This window comes from Leucoraja erinacea, chromosome 9, assembly GCF_028641065.1.
Source record: "Leucoraja erinacea ecotype New England chromosome 9, Leri_hhj_1, whole genome shotgun sequence".
NCBI lineage: Eukaryota > Metazoa > Chordata > Chondrichthyes > Rajiformes > Rajidae > Leucoraja > Leucoraja erinaceus.
In genome coordinates this window covers 57,028,562-57,046,231 of record NC_073385.1, presented here as the reverse complement: position 1 = coordinate 57,046,231, position 17,670 = coordinate 57,028,562, and the positions used below count along the sequence as shown (strand labels likewise).

The following is a 17,670-nucleotide window of genomic DNA, read 5'->3' as shown; positions in this document are numbered from 1 at the left end:
ATGGCAACCCACCGAAGATACACACAAAATGCTGGAGTAACTCAGTGGGACAGGCAGCATCTCTGGAGAAAAGGAATAGGTGACGTTTCGGGTCGAGACCCTTCTTCAGACTGAGAGTCAGGGGAAAAGGAAACGAGTGATAAAGACGGTGATGTAGAGAGATATAGAACAAATGAACGATATGCAAAAAAGTAACGATGATAAGGAAACAGGCCATTGTTACCTTTTTGTTATGTGAGAAGAGTACAGACAATGAGACCCTGAAGAAGGGTCTCGACCCAAAGCATCACCTGTAGGCACAAAAAGCTGAGTTACTCCAGCTTTTTGTGTCAATCTTCAGTTTAAAGCAGCATCTGCAGTTGCTTCCTACACAATGGTTACCCACCTCATGCATTTTGAAGAACTCAGATGATTCCAGGATTTTCCGAATCTCGAGCAGTCGCACCAGGTAGGTTTTCTTCAGGTTGAAAGAAATCAGAGATATAAATTGGTCAGTCACACGACATGGGCTGAGCTAAAGTAAAGTCTGTGGTGGTTTGAGTTAACGTCTGTGGATGCTCTCTTGCACAATGGGTCAACAACAAACACGCTCTTTGTTCACCATCTGACCCCCTACCTACCCACCCACCCACAGCCCCTGACCCAACATCTTCCCCAAGCCTCACTCCATCTTGATATTGGTGGTTTAACCATATGACCATATAACCATATAACAATTTATAGCACGGAAACAGGCCATCTCGACCCTTCTAGTCCGTGCCGAACACATAATCTCCCCTAGTCCCATATACCTGCGCTCAGACCATAACCTTCCATTCCCTTCCCATCCATATAACTATCCAATTTATTTTTAAATGATAAAAACGAACCTGCCTCCACCACCTTCACTGGAAGCTCATTCCACACAGCCACCACTCTCTGAATAAAGAAGTTCCCCCTCATGTTACCCCTAAACTTCAGTCCCTTAATTCTCAAGTCATGTCCCCTTGTTTGAATCTTCCCTACTCTCAGTGAGAAAAGCTTTTCCACTATCCCTCTCATCATTTTAAAAACCTCTATCAAGTCCCCCCTTAACCTTCTGCGCTCCAAAGAATAAAGCCCTAACTTGTTCAACCTTTCTCTGTAACTTAGTTGCTGAAACCCAGGCAACATTCTAGTAAATCTCCTCTGCACTCTCTCTATTTTGTTGACATCCTTCCTATCATTATGCGACCAAAATTGTACACCATACTCCAGCATTGGCCTCACCAATGCCTTGTACAATTTTAACATTGCATCCCAACTTCTATACTCAATTTATTCCTTATTTGATCCTCTAGCTCCCATACTGATTTCTAAACCTACTGTCATAGTAACATTGAAAAGATGACCCGACTTTTAGTTTAGTTTAGTTTTAAAGAGACAGTGCAGAAGCAGGCCCTTCAGCCCATCGATCCGCACTGACCAGCGATCCCGTACACTCGCATTATCCTGCACACAAGGGACAATTTACAATTCATGTCGAAGCCAAATTAATCTACAAACCTGTATATCTTTGGAGTGTGGGAGGAAACCGGATCACCCGGGGAAAGCCTACATAGCCACGAGGAGAACGTACAAACTTCTTACAGACAGCACCCGCTGTCTGGATCGAACCCGCTGTAAGTCCGCAACTCTACCGCTGTGCCACCGTGCTACCCCCGAAACTCTTCAGCGTCCACAGTCTGCGTAGATTAACAAGCACCGATTTACAATGAACCTATTTTATGCTTCCCACTTTCCCATCAACTATCCCAGATTCCAGTGCTCACCAACGCACCAGGGTTCAATCATTCTGTCAACCGCACATCTTTGGGATGAGGGCTGATATTTGAACACTCGGGAGAACGTACAAACTCCAGAAGTCAGGATTGAACCTGGGTTGGGTAGAGCAGTGTGGCAGTGGCTGTGCCACAGTGCCGCGGGATTTTTTAATTTTTTTTTTAGTTTTAGTTTAAGGATTCAGCGCAGAAACAGGCCGTTCGGCCCACCAAGTCCGCACCGACCAGCGATTCCCGCACATTACCACTTTCCTGCACACACTAGGGTCAATTTACACTTACACCAAGCCAACTAACCTACCAACCGGTACGTCTTTGGAGTGTGGGAGGAAACCGGATCACCCGGGGGAAAACCCACATGGTCACGGGAAGAACGTGCAAACTCCGCACAGACAGCACCCATAGTCGGGATCAAAAGCGGATCTCTGGCACTGCAAGTGTCGTAAGGCAGCGACTCTTCTGCTGTGCCACCATGCCGACTCTTTCAGTGGTCTTTTGTCAACCTATATTAGTGTTTTAGGCGCTATCTTTCTGCTTTGGTGCGTTATTTGATGCGTTACCATGATGTTCTTGTTTCCATCGACAAAATCTTCAAAGATCTGGAGAATCTGTTCCTTCGTTTTGGTCTTTTTGAAATTTGTGCTGCCTATTCCGTCTGGCTTCTGCAAGGGAGAGTGAGAACATATCAACCATTATACCCAGGAAAGAGTACGTTAACTCCATAAACTCAAGCTCTGAATCATGTAACAAGGCACTAAAGATTGGTTATCCATTGTTCCAGGAGCGGAAAAGGATGCAGAAAGTTGTGACCACTGCCCAGTCCATCATCGGCTCTGACCTCCCCACCATCGAAGGGATATTTCGCAGTTGCTGCCTCAAAAAGGCAGCCAACATCATCAAGGACCCACACCATCCTGGCCACGCACTCATCTCTCCACTATCATCGGGCAGAAGGTACAGGAGCCTGAAATCTGGTACATTCAGGTTCAGGAACAGCTCCTTCCCCACAGCCATCAGGCTATTAAACTCGCCAACACACAGACTCTGAACTGTAACAGCCTATTGCACTTTATCTGCTTATTTATGTGTATATTGAACTGAACTGTTCTGTATTTTTGTTTACAATACTCTGTTGTGCTGCAGCAAGCAAGGATTTCATTGTCCTATCTGGGACGTATGACAATAAACTCTCTTGACTTGACGACTTCAGCTGCCTCCTGAATGAATGCATGAATGAATGAATGAATGAATGATGATTGAATGATGGATGAATGGAATGCATGAATGGATGAATTAATGAATGAATGATTGAATGTATGAATGAATGAATGTATGAATTATTGAGTGATACTTTATTATCACATGTGACATGTCACAGTGCAATTCTTTGTTTTGCAAACACAAGGTATTCAAAGAGTTGCCACACAAAGGGCCCCAAGAATGTTACAAAGTATTCCATTTAGTCCTCATCACTGAATGGAAGCAAGTCATCTTCAATTATCCTCATACTACTACACCTCTTTGCTCCTTTAGCCAAGACTGATTTCACCAGCTTTCTCCCCTCTCCTGCAAGAATGTGACGAAGGATTCCAACATTAAATGTCATTTGTCCGTTCCCCTCCCAAGAAGAAGGGTCTTGACCTGAAAGGACACTGTTCCTTTTCTCCAGAGATGCTGCCTGACCTGCTGGGTTCCTCCAGTGGTTTGTTTTCCTACACAAGACTGGTTACATTCGTCTTGTAGCCAAACGCCTTGTCTTCTCCCCCTGTGGCCCATTTTACAAAGATTCCTGCCAAGGTCACGGGGCAGGCAGAAGAGATTGCAGCTGCTGGTATCTGGAGCAGAAAACAACCTGCTGGTGGAACTTAGCGGGTGCAGCAGCATCTATGGAGCAAAGGAAATGGGCAAAGTTTCGGGCCGAAACCCTTCTTCGATTTTCCAGCATCTGCAGTTCCTTCTTGAACAACCTGCTGGAGAAACTCAACAGCCAAGACAGCATCTGTGGAGGGAAAGGAATTATCAGTGTTTGGGATCAAAACCCAGCAACAGCTCAGTGTGGTCCTGATGCTGGGTTTTAACCCAAAATGTCAACAAGTTTCTCTCCACCAATACTGCTCAAAACTGCTGACTTCCTCCAACAGATTATAAATCAGATAGTATGTTGCTGTGAACAACCTTTGAATGCATTTTTTCCCTTCACAGCTGGCCCTTTTTAATATAAACAAATGATAGGAAGAATGGGGTCAAGGGCGGAGTGTCCATGTTGAGACCCTGTTTACACCGATCTCTCCACCTACTGCACAAGAAGTGCAAGACAGACACTATCGTGCAGATGCCGAGAAGTATGTTCAGCTCTGGCTGAACAACTTCTAATCTTGTGTGTGGACTCGATAAGAAGAAGAAGAAGATAGGAAGAGTTAGGTTAAAATTAAGTTTATTTTTATCCAACATGACTCACCACTCTTTTGGCCCCCACTAATCTCCAATTCAAGCTGACCGCCCCCACCTCCCCCTTCACCCCTAAAGCCCACATCCTATTCTCAAGCCCCCTCCACATTGAATTTACATGAAGTATTTGGAGACAAGCACACTGCTAGTTAAAAGTATAACATTTCTAAACGAATTGCACCAGTGTTGTCCATGTCAGAATGTTGCAGTGCGGAAATAAAAATCTGCATCTGGACCCCGTACCACTGACATTATTCATTTTACTCTTTCACACATTTGAAGCTTCCAGTTCCTAGTGATCTCTTCCAGTCAATCAGCCACATTTCAAGTTATCCAAAGCCTTTGCCCTCTCGCTACAAACGGGACAACTCTTTGCTTGCTGTCCCAGAAGATCTACTTACAATTGTTTCACTCTTTTACTTGTGTATAATTGTACTCAAGTATTGTACGATCTGACTGGATAGCACACGAAACAATGCTTTTCACTGTCTCAGTTTAGTTTAGAGCTACAGCGCCGAAACAGGCCCATCGGCCTGCCGAGTCAGCAGCGACCAGCGATCCCCGCACAGTAACACTATCCTACACACACTAGGGACAATTTACAATCTTTACCAAAGCCAATTCACCTACAAACCTGTAGGTCTTTGGAGTACGAGAGGAAACGCGAGCACTCGGAGAAAACCTCATGGTCATGGGGAGAACGTACAAACTCCACACAGATTGAACCCAGTTAGGATCGAACCTGGGTTTCTGGCATTGTAAAGGGCCCGTCCAACTTGGACAACCTAATCCACGAGTTTAGAAGACCCCGGACGAGTTGTAAAAAAATGTTAATGTCGTGTTGACTCACTGAAAGACCCTCTACGACTATGTCCACGACCTCCTACGACCCCCCTCGACCACAGTCTTCCACACCTAGGACCAACTATGACTAGCTACAAGTAGACATTTTTTATCAGGCTGGAAAAAACGAGCGACCTACTTGAGGCCACGAGGACGCGGAGACCACTCACGAGCATGAAGAAGAGTTATGAAGACCTCCTACGACCATGCTGCGAGTATGAGTCAAGGGCAAACTCGGCAAAGGTCGCCAATTAGGTCGTGAAAGGGGGACAGGGGCTTAAGGCAGCAACTATACCGCTGCGCCCCCATGTCGCCCCTTGGTATTTTGTATCTTATTACATGTGACAATATCAAACTAAACTAAACAAAACTAAGCATTAAATACCAATCGGAGACACAAGAGATTGCAGATGCTGGAATCTGGAGCAAAAATAACAAACTGCTGGGGAATTCAGAACATCAGGCAGTATCTGTGGGGGGCAAGGAATCCTGATACAGGGTCTCGACCCAGTGTTGACAATTCCCCCCCCCCACACAGATGCTGCAGAACCCGCTGAGTTCCCTCAGCAGTTTGCTTTTCACTCTAAAGGGGCTGTCCCACTTGTGCAACCTAATTAGCGAGTTTAGAAGAGTTTAGGAGAGTTTGAAAAAATGATGTTGAAGACCTCCTTTGACCTTCTTTGACTATGTTGAAGACCAGCTTCAACTAGCTATGACTAATTTCGGAAAAATTGGACACCGAATAGTGGAGAGTGAAGCCGACCTCCATCGATCTCTTTCGACCTCCCTTCGACTATGATGAAGACTATCTACGACACCTTTGAATATCCTCGATTACCTACGACTAACATGCCGACCTACTACGACTAAGCCTACGAGTAATAAAAGTATCGATGTTTTCCATGGCGACCTTTTTTTACTTGCGGGCATTTTTCAACATGTTGAAAAATACGGTGCGACCTAGCTGAGGCCTCGAGTATGTGGGGACCACTCTCGAGCATGAAGGAGTGTTACAAACAACTCCTATGGCCTCGTGTCGACCATGCTGTGAGTATGAGTTGAGGGCAAACTCGCCAGAACTCACGGATTAGCCCCTTAATTCCCAATTACTGCACAACCTGCTTCCTCAAATGTTCACATTCCAATCTTGTTTCAGTCCATTCATGGTGTCTAGGGATCAGGATTCACTCATTTGTTGGATTTAAGGCAGGCTTGAAATGGCCTGTGGCAGTAGAATACATGTATGGTGCAGGACTGTGGGAAAAGGCAATGTTTGCAAAGAGCCACTAAATTTTTCACTTAAGCTGTAAGATATAAAATGTAGTGTGTATATGTGACAGTGAATCATTGAATGTTATCATTGTGAGACTGAAATGTTCAAAACATAGGAGGAACTCAGTAGGTCAGACAACATCTGTGGAGGGAAAAGACGTCAGGGACCTTTTTCAGTCTCAGTCATGTGAGAGATTGAAGAAGTCCAATCTGAAACATCATCTATCCATTCCCTTCACAGATGCTGCCTGACCTGCTGACTTTGTATTTTGTATTCTAGCACTTTGTATTTTGCTCACAATTCCTGTATTTGCAGTTCCTTGTGTCTCTATGAAATGTGCATCCGGTGCTTTTTAAAATATAACCCACGTGTTTGCCTCCACCACACTTCCAAGGCAGAGCTCCAGACACCCACCATTCCCCAGCAAGCAAAGACTTCCTCTCCAGTCCGTAGCATCTCTTGGTTATTGGCCTCCAGGGATATTATCCCACAAGCTTTCTTCTCCACAATACCTATATCCAATGATTTGTCTCCTGGATTTTCTGCACATGTGTGAGTGCACGCGTTTGTGTGGGCGTTTGTGTATGTGTGTGTGCGTTCGTGTGTGTGTGCGTATATGGGTGTGTGTGTATGCGTGAGCGTGTGCATGTGCGTGCGTCTTCGAGTAAATTTATGGTGTGCACAAAATTAGCATTAGATATAAAAATATCCCACTCATGTGATTAAAACAAAAAGTGCTGGAGGAACTCGACGGATCAGACAGCATTTGGGGATGGAATGGACAGGCAACATTTTGTGTTGGGATCCTTTTTCAGGCTCTTTTGTTCAAGATTCCAGCATCTGCAATGTTTTGTAAAATTCCTGCAGCGTGCTGCCATACTTACTCATGCCAGCAGATGGCAGATCATGAGCTCTGCGCAGGTTTTCATAGCCTGACTGTGTACATGACAGACACGGCTGTGCCGTAACACAGAACATGCTCATCTGCAGCAGATACTGAGGGAAATACTCTCTGACTAAAGAAATCCTTCCTCCTCTCAATCCATAATCAGTCCAGTATTATAGAACACAGGTACACAAAAATTCTGGAGAAACTCAGCGGGTGCAGCAGCATCTATGGAGCGAAGGAAATAGGCAACGTTTCGGGCCGAAACCCTTCTTCAGACTCACACAGTCCTTTTCACTGTAGCTTTTGCAAGGGTTTTATGTTAGCACTAATGGGTGCCACTAAATAGTATTTCCTGATTACCAGATTTGATTCTGAACAAGATTTTTATTTCCGTGTCCTAGTGCGGGGAGACAAATTTCAGTTCATGGAGCCTCACTTAACGGGGACCTAGTTTACACCAAAGATCAATGCATCCAGTTCAAGGGATGATTATTGATTAAAATGAATAATGTAAGATTGCAGGGTCTTTGAGCCCATTTCTCCAGTTACCTCCTGCAAGGGCCAGGAAGCGAGCGGGTAAAATTATCTCTGACCCCTCTCATCCTGGCCACAAACTCTTTGAATCACTTCCCTCTGGAAGGCGACTCTGGACTGTCAAAGCTGCCACAGCTAGACATAAAAACATTTTTTTCCACGAGTAGTAGCTCTACTCAATAACCAAAAGTCTGTAGCCTCATTTTGTTCTGGTATTTTATTTAATTCACATATTTAAACTATAATATTTTATTCTTAATGTTTAATGTTTTATGTGTCATTCCTAATTGTTACTGCATGTCGTGTTGTTACTTGCGAACGGAGCACCAAGGCAAATTCCTTGTATGTGAATACTTGGCCAATAAACTTATTCATTCTTTCATTCTTGCCAAGAACTGAGCAACACAATAATAACAGGAACACACAAGGATGTGATACATTTAACACTGTAAAATATCACAAAGTGTTTCACAGCAGCAGCATAATCAGGCGGGACTTTCAAGGAAAAGTCAGGACAGGGGACCAAGGCTCAAGTAAAAGAGTAGACTATATTTATGGAAAATAAATTATAAGTAAGGAATTAAGATAATTGTCAGATTATGCAGCTGGTAGAGCCACTGTCCATGAAACAGGAGCACTCGGAGAGAACGCACTTGGTCACTGGAGACAGCATCTGAGGTCAGGATTGAACTTGGGTTGCACGAGTTGTGAGACAGCGGTACTACCCGCTGCGCCACCCTAAAGGGTTCAAGCTGATGCCGCAGTGTGTTGTGCATTGGTCGGGACTTGAACCCAGGAGTCCGTTGTGGCATCTGGGAATTCTACCCCTAGAAACAAGAGAAAACCGCTCTTCCATTTCTCCACAAGAAGGGCCACAACCCACTTGATTAGAACATCAGCAGAGGCCTCAAACAGCCACAAAACCTCATGTACCTTAACGCCTTCAATGCGGAAGCCGAATGTTGCTGTCGAGCTGAGGGACTCTCTCCACTGCATGTATCGTGGCTTAGTTATTCCCTGCAGAGTGTGCTCCGCTGGCGTTGGTGCCTGAGGGTCAACTTCTACCATTTTCTTGTACATGTCCTTCCGCAACTTTGGTTTTTCGCGGGCTTTCATCAGCTCTTCCTCCAGGTACGTTCTGTAGAGGAGCAAGGTTGCAGACATTGGCGAATGGGATGAATTTTCACTGTAATGTACAGAGGCTGAAGGACACCAAATTCATTTGTCCACTGGCACAGTGTGCCAGCAAGGCAAACAAAGGCAGTGAAGCCTCTCCCACTGCCCAACCCCCCGTGCAGCCTATAATGGCAAGCAGGCCAACACCAGAATGTCATAGACACAATTGCCTCCAAACTGTACCATTCTCTCTGATGTGTTGGAAGGAACTGCAGATGCTGGTTTAAATAGAAGGTAGACACAAAATGTTGGGGTAACACAGCGGGACAGGCAGCATCTCTGGAAAGAAGGAATGGGTGACGTTTCGGGTCAAGACCCTTCTTCAGATGATAAAACCCACTATAATACCGTCTGATACGCACCATGACCCTCCTTGTAACACTGTCTGATATGTTTATCACCTTCATTATACTACTCTCTGATTTACCCAGTGACCCTCACTGTAACACCTGAAGAAGGGGTTTGGCCCGAAACGTTGCCTATTTCCTTCACTCCATAGATGCTGCTGCACCCGCTGAGTTTCTCCAGCATTTTTGTGTACCCTCACTGTAACACCCTCTGATATAACATCACCCTCTCCAACACCCTCTGATATAACCTGTGACTCTCACTGCAATATTCTTGCATATACCCTGTAACCTGCACTATGATACCCTCTGATACGCCCTGTGGGGTGGAAGATTGCAACCTTCATGTGGTCCGCCCTGTTTCGACTAATGCAATCAACTCGACGTGCACAAACGGAAGATCAAATAGAACAAGTTGTCCAACAACTTTAGGCTGTGCACGCCACACAAAAGAAGAAAAAGAAGAAGATACACCCTGTGACACTGTAACACCATCTGACATGCCCTCTGACCTTCACTGTAACACTCTTTGATAGTCCCGTCACCCTCACTGTAACACCCTTTGTGACTCTAACTGTATCTGCCATCAAACTGTTTGCAGTTTATATCCTGGTCCTATCCTTTTTCCCAAATTCCACCTAGTCAAGTCCCATTGTCCGTGATCTCTTCCACCCATCACCCTCCAAGCCCTTTCCAACGCTCTCTTCAAGAGACATCTAACCCTCATTATAACTACCCTTACCCATCATGTAATGTTATCTAATGTACTTCTCACTTCCCAGAATAACATCCTTTGATATGATGCATAGCTTCCTTCCTCTGTCAAATCCTGTGCTCCTCAATGTGGCATGCAGTAATAAGACCAAGTCACCAACATTGGCAGTTTGCTCACAATTACACTACAATTATTATTATTATTTGTTTTTAATTTTTATTAGAAGTACAGTAAATTACAGTAATACACATCACATAAACCTTATTACATTTTGTTGTACCACTACGTTTTTCGAGCTTTAAAAAGGGTAGAAATAAAAGAAGTAAGGAAAGTGAGCAAGAATCGTGAAGGTGCAGGAAAGTGTTGGGAGAAGAAAGCCCCTTAGGGAAGAAATTAGAGAAGGGAGTAAAGAAAGGAAATAAGACCCTAGAAAGAAAAGAAAAAAAAACAGGAAAAACAATCGCTAGTAATTTAAAATATAAATGGTACCAGGATCTGGTAACGGGGGGTATAAAATAAATTTTAAAAAACAAAACACGGTTGGTATATCCTTTTTTGCGGAGTTTTGTGTTACACTACACTACAATTATAAGGGCTTATTGTGCACAATTTGGGTATTACCAATCAGTCCGGTCATAGTGAGACCCTGCAGAGCTACTGCCTCACAGCTAAGGTGATCAATGTGCAGTCTTGACTTCTGATATGTCCTTTTAGTTTTTATTTAATTTAGAGATGTAGCATGGAAATAAGCCCTTTGGTCCACCAAGTCCACACTAACCACCGATCATTTATTCATGTGTTTAAGAAGGAACTGCAGATGCTGGAAAATCGAAGATACACAAAAATGCTGGAGAAACTCAGCGGGTGCAGCAGCATCTATGGAGCGAAGGAAATAGGCAACGCTTCGGGCCGAAACCCTTCTTCAGACATTAATTCATGCTAGTTCTGTGTTATCCCACGTTCTCATCCATTCTCAACACACTGGGGACAATTTACAGAGGCCAATTAACCTACAAACACGCGCTTCTTAAGATATGGGAGGAAAGCGGAGCACCCAGATAAACCCACTGCGTTCGCAGGGAGAACGGTTAAATGCCACACAGACAGCAGTCAAGGTCAGGATAGAACCCTGGTCTCTGGCACTGTGAGGCAGCAACTCTACCACACTGTGTCTATCTGCATGTTCCCCTGGTAAGCACCAGTGTTTCTCTTCCCACATCCCAAAGGCATGCAAATGGCCTCTGTAAATAGACCCAGGCATGCAGGTGAGTGGTGGAATCTGGCAGAAAGGAATTGATGGTCACATGAGGAGAATAAAATGGGATCAGTGTAATGGTATTGATTTGATGATCAGAGCTGAGGCGGCTCAAACAACCTGTATTAATTTGTAACTCGAGCAAAATAGAAAGTGTAGGAGGAACAGGCAGCATCTGGGGAGGACAAGGGCAGGTAACTATTCAGCTGGGGGTCCTTCCTCAGACTGATATCCTGACCACTCTCCTGGTCCAAAGAAAAAGTGCTGGAAAAGGTGCAGAGAAGATTTACGAGGATGTTGCCAGGGCTAGAGGGTCTGAGCTATAGGGAGAGGTTGAGTAGGCTGGTACTATATTCTTTGCAGTGCAGGAGGATGAGCGGTGATCTTATAGAGGTGTATAAAATCATGAGAGGAATAGATCGAGTGGATGCACTGTCTTACCCAGAGTGGGTGAATCGAGGACCAGAGGACATAGGTTTAAGGTGCAGGGGAAAAGATTTAATCGGAATCTGAGGGGTAATTTTTTCACACAAAGGGCAGTGGGTGTACGGAACAAGCTGCCAGATGAGGTAGTTGAGGCTGGGACTATCCCAATGTTTAAGAAACAGTTATACAGGTACATGGATAGGACAGGTTTGGAGGGATATAGGCCAAACGTGGGGAGGTGGAGCTAATGTAGCTGGGACATAGTGTATGCCAGTATGGGCAAGTTGGTTCGAAGGGCCTGTTTCCACACTGTATCGTTTTATGACTCCTGAGGCAAGATGTTGTCTGTCTATATCCCTCAACAGATGCTGCCTTATAGATATGTACTGAGGTTTGTTCGAACATGTTTACTCATGCTGGGTAACAGTTCCTTGGTTTAAAATGTCATCTTGATTTGGTGTTTCCTCAACAGTTCACTGTGGTCTGGCATCAAATGTATTGCACAGCCTGCTCTTCACAGCCACGCTGTCACACTCAAACTATACGCACAAAAAATAGGCAAACGCTATTCTCACTCAACAGCCTCGGTTGCAGCCAAGACCATGAGCCCAGGCCCAACGTGGGATTATGGGTGCTGCCTTCACCCAATCTGGGAGGGGAAAACTCTCGGCAACCACTCTCGACAACAGATGAGGTCACGGGGTTGTAAGGTTAGTTTGCAGACCAGCAACCTACAAGGGCCTGAACCAATAATCCCCAGACCCAGTTCAAATCCCACCATGGCAAATTTCCGTTCAGTTAATGAAGGGTGGCACGTTGGTGCATCTGGTTGAGATGCTGCTTCACAGCGCCAGAGACCAGGTTCGATCCTTCCCCCAGGCGCTGTCTGTGTGGAGTTTTCACGTTTTCCCTGTGGGTTTCCTCCCACATCCCAAAGACGTGCAGATTGTAGGCAAATTGGCCAATGCAAAACCTCTCTAGCGTGTAGGCGGTGGATGCGAAAATGCGATAACATAGAACTAGTGTGATCGGGTGATCAATGGTCGGTGTGGACTCAAGGGACTGTTTCCATGCTGCACCTTTCAATCAATGCAATCAATAATCTGCAACTTGCTACTACTGCTGGCCTTTGTAATGATATTTCTCCGAACAGCTGCAGAACATTCCCGAGGGGGAGCAGATTGAAGTCGTTGTGCATCTTGGCACAGATGACATAGGTAGGAAAATAGATGTAGTCCTGCAGAATGAATGCAGGGAATTAGGCAAAAGGTTAAAATGCAGGCATTTAGAGCATGACAGGTTGACTATGAAGTTCGGGCTGTGCCTAACCACAGGTTCCAGTGAAAAACACCAAATCAAGATGGCATTTTAAACAAGCACCCGTCAAACAGGATGACCAATCTCCGGATCGCCCAGAGAGCAAGAACAGGAAGAGAGGACAAGTTAAATCATAGCTGAGGAGTTGGTGCATGGGGCAGGTATTCAGATTTTGGACCATTGGGTTTGCTTCTGGTGGAGAGATTGCAGGAGCCCTGACAGCGATATATGAATCATCGTTAGGCATGGTTGAGGTGCCAAAAGACTGGAGGGTGACTAATGTTGTGCCTCTATTTCACAAGGGCTGCAAGGAAAAGCCTGGGAACTACTGACCAGTGAGCCTAATATCTGTGGTCGATAAGTTACTGGAGAGGATTCTGAGGGATAAGAAATATATGCATTTGGATAGATGGGTGCTGATTTGGGGTAGTCAACATGGTTTTGAACATAGGAGACCGTGTCTCGTGAATCTGATTAAGTTTTTTGAAGATGTAACTAAGAAGGTTGCTGAATGCAAGACTACAGACGTTGCAATATGGACTATAGCAAAGCATTTGATAAGGTTCTGCTGCAATTTCGTTCAGACTTCGGTCTGAATGACAATAAAGGCTATCTAATCTAATCTAATCTAATCTAATCTAATAAATTGCTCTGGAAGGTTAGATCACATGGCATCCAGGGGGGGCTAGTGGCCTGGATAGAGAATTGGCTACGTGGGAGGAAGCAGGTGGTGGTGATAGAAAGTTGTTTTTTGGACTTGAAGCCTGTGACTAGTTGTGTGCCTCAGGAATTGGTACTGGATCCATCACTATTTGTGATTTATATCAATGATATAGATGAAAATGTAAAGGCATGATCAATAAGTTTGCAGATGACACTAAAGTGGGTGGCATCGTAGATAGTGAAGATGATTAGCAAAACTTACAGAAGGATCTTGATCAGCTGGCCAAGTGAACTGATGAATGGCAAATGGAGTTTAATGCAGGCAAGTGTGAGGGGTTGAATTTTTTTAGAAATCAAACCTGAGCAGGACCTTCACAGTGAATGGCAATGCACCGAGTAGTCTTGTCGATCTAGGAGTACAGGTGCACAGTTCTCTGAAAGTGGCATCACAGGTTGATAGGGTGGTAAAGAAGGTTTATGGTATATTGGCCTTCATAAGTCAGGGGATTGAGTGTAGTAGTTGGGACATTATGTCACAGTTGTACAAGATGTTGGTGAGGCCGCATTTGGAGTATTGTGTTCAGGTTTGGTTACCATGGTATAGGAGGGATGTAATTATGCTGGAAAGAGTATTGAGTAAAGATTTACGAGGATGTTGCCAGGACTTGAGGGCCTGAGCTATAGGGAGAGATTGGGCAAGATAGGATTTTATTTCTTGGAGTGCATGTGACTAAGGGGTGATCTTATAGAGGTGTATAAAAGCACACAAGGAATGGATAGTGTAAATGCACATCCACTGTTGGGGAATTAAGGAATAGAGGACATAGGTTTAAGGTGAGAGGGGAAAGTTGAGGAGCAGCCTTTTCACACAGAGGGTGGTGGGTGTGTAGAGTGAGAGAAGGTAGTTGAGGCAGGTAGAATAACAACATTTAAAAGACAAGTACATGGATAGGAAACGTTTAATGGGATATGGATCAAATGTGGGCAAATGGGACTAGCTTATCGGCATATGTGGGGTAGAAGGGTCTGTTTCCTTACCATATGACCTTGTGGCCTCAGAAACTATTGGATTGTTGTAAAAACGAATCTGGTTCACAAATAAACACCAGAGGCCTTATAATCCATTAGTGCCCGGCAGTAACATATCCAACCATCTGGGAGTGCAAGGTATGGTGCTGCAGAATGTTAATCAATGCTCAAGGGCAACGTTGCATTTTATTTCCTGCCATTGCCATGGTGACAGGGCGGAACAGGGAAATGCCAGTCTCAGCTCAGATTGGTGGCCCTCTCACTTTTGATTTCAAAGGTCAGGGTTTCAATTCTCACTTTGGGAACTTGAAGGCATAATTAATGCTGCAAACTTTCTTCAGGTGAGAGGTTAAACCATCTGCCCTTGCAGTCAGAGATGACACAGAACCACAGGGCAATATGTAAAGAGATTTGGGATGATAAAAGGAGGTGTTGGTTTAGCCACTCAATTGAACATAAGGGCTAGTGCTGGGAACATTAACTTGAATGATATACTCGCATTTTGCCAGTGGAACTTGAACCTTTGGGAGATTTAGCGTCTTGCCTTTTGAGTGATAACAAATAAAAAATGAGACATAGACTCAAGTGATTGTGTCCTAAATTAGTATTGAGCAAAACACAGAGTGCTGTAGTAACTCAGTGGGTCAAGCAGCATCTGTAGAGGACTTTCATCGGCAACGTTTCAGGTTGGGAGCCTTCTTCAGACTGATTGTCGTAGGTGGGAGAAATTGGGAAAAGAGGTGGGAAAGGGGAGTGGGAGGGGGGATTAAAACCTAGCAAGTGATAGGTGGATGCAGTTGAGGGGGTTTGGTTAGCAGATGTGTTTACATAGGCTATCAATAAAAAAAAGCAATAAGAGTATGAGATAAGAAGAGAAGAGGAGTGAAACGTAAAGACAGTGGGAAGGATGTGGGTGGAAGGGAATCGGGGGGGGGGGGGGAAATAGAGGGGGAAATGGTTCAACTCCAAGGTGGAGCACAGGAATGAGAGGAGGCGGGAAAGGGGGCGGGATTACCTACAATTGGAGAATTTAATGTTCACATCGTTGGGCTGTAGAATATGAAGTGCTGTTACTCCAGCTTGTGTGTGGCCTCACTCTGGCAATGGAGGAGGCGAGGACAGAAAGTCGGTATAAGAGTGGGAAACAGATTTGAAACGGTTAACACCAACACCGCAGCAGACCAAGCGCAAGCGTTCAGTGAAAACGATGGATAGGCCGGGTTTGGAGGGAAATAGACCAAACACAGGCAGGTGGGACTAGTGTAGCTGGGACATGTTGGCCGGTCTGGGCAAGTCGGGCCGAAGGGCCTGTTTCCATGTTGTATGACTCTATGAAACAGTCGCCCATTCTACACTTGGTCTCGCTGATGTAAAGGAGGCCGCATCGGGACCATGTCTTTGCAGTCATAAGGAATTATAGTTGAGGCATTGGTTCAATTGATAGTATCCAAAATTAGTATTGCATTATTTATTTATAAACAACGTGGATTTATTGAAATAAAAACGGGGGATATTCTGCACGTCAGGCAGCATCTGTGGAGAGAGAAAGGGAGTCAATGTTTCAGGTCAACGACTTTTCCAGAGAAGTGGAAAAGTGGAAAACAAATGAGGTTAAAGTCACTATAGGATAGGGATGAAGAGACCAAAAGGAATGCCAGCAATAGGGTGACTCAAATATGTCAGGATCCAGCGAAGAGAAGGTAATGATTGCTTGCTATTCAAAGCTGTAGGGGTGGTAAATAGATGGAGATTTATGAGCAGTAGAGAGAGATGTAAAACAAACCGGGACTGTGGCGATGCAGAGTGAAAGAGAGTGCTGGAAATGCCCAGCAGACCAGGCAGCATCTGTGGTGAGGATAAAGATGAATTAATGCTACAAGTGGGTGATCATAGAGCAGAGGTGGCCAGCAAGGGCTGGTAAACTGAAACTGGTAAATTCAATGCTAAATCCCAAGGGCTGCAACAAGCCTGGTCAGAAGATGAGGTGGGCTTTGTCCAGCTTCATTGGAACAACAGAGAAGATGAAAAACAAAGAGGTCGGAGTGGCAGCGGGGTGGTTGCGAAGAATTAAAGGGACAGTTCACTGGAAGCTCTGGGTCACTCCTGTGGGTTGAGTGAAGGTGTCCCACAAATCAGTTACCTAATCGATGTTGGGTTTATGCACTGCAGAAGAGCACATAGTCTGAATGCAGTGCACTGAGTACAGATTGCTGAATGCAGTGCATTGAATTATACAAAGTGCATGTGAATTACTGCTTCACATGGAGGGACTATTTACATCCTTGGACGGTGAGAAGGAAATGAGTAAATGGGCAGATGTTGCATCTCCTGCAGATGCATGGGAAAGTTCCCTGAAAAGTCAGTACTTTGACATCCAGCAACTGAAATTCACTTATTGTCTTTCAATGTGTGGTTGAATCTTGCAGGGTGCACTAACTTGGACACTTCTGTCAATGAGCATTTGAAACTGACTTCCATTTAATGCAAATATCTCAGACGTTGATTGGGATAAGATCTTGAGTGCTTTTTCTAGCGAAGTGCTTTGTTGTGCAGTAATGACAGCCTCAAGTACTAAAATCAAAAATAACTCTCCTACACAAAAGGGACTCGACCGGATTTGCACAAGCAAACAGCCTCGACTAGATTCTTGTGGTTTGCAAACAGTGCTGTTCTAGGAGGGAAACACAGACCCGGTGTGATAGTGATCTACAGAACAGCCAACGAGTCCTCCTTTATTTCTACTTGTGAGCTAGCATTCTATAAATCGGCTGATCACAGAAAGAGTCTTGAGCTTGGAGTGGAAAAACAGATGCATTTCTTCTCTCCAGAGTTGCTGCCTGTCCCACTGAGTTACTCCAGCATTTTGTGTCTATCTTCAGTGTCAACCAGCATCTACAGTTCCTTGGTAGACACAAAATGCTGCAGTAACTCAGCGGGACAGGCAGCATCTCTGGAG

At 44.8% G+C, this 17,670-nt stretch overlaps 1 protein-coding gene across 1 annotated transcript in view; it reads right to left on the bottom strand.

Annotated features, from left to right (window-relative positions):
- itpka (inositol-trisphosphate 3-kinase A) overlaps positions 1-17,670 on the bottom strand; it is a 69,068-nt gene that overhangs the window by 4,314 nt on the left and 47,084 nt on the right. The window contains exons 4-6 of the mRNA XM_055640867.1: positions 8,720-8,924; positions 2,360-2,461; positions 386-457 (exon numbers count right to left, since the gene is read on the bottom strand). Coding sequence (XP_055496842.1) covers positions 386-457; positions 2,360-2,461; positions 8,720-8,924 — 379 coding nt within the window. The remainder of the gene's footprint in view (positions 1-385; positions 458-2,359; positions 2,462-8,719; positions 8,925-17,670) is intronic.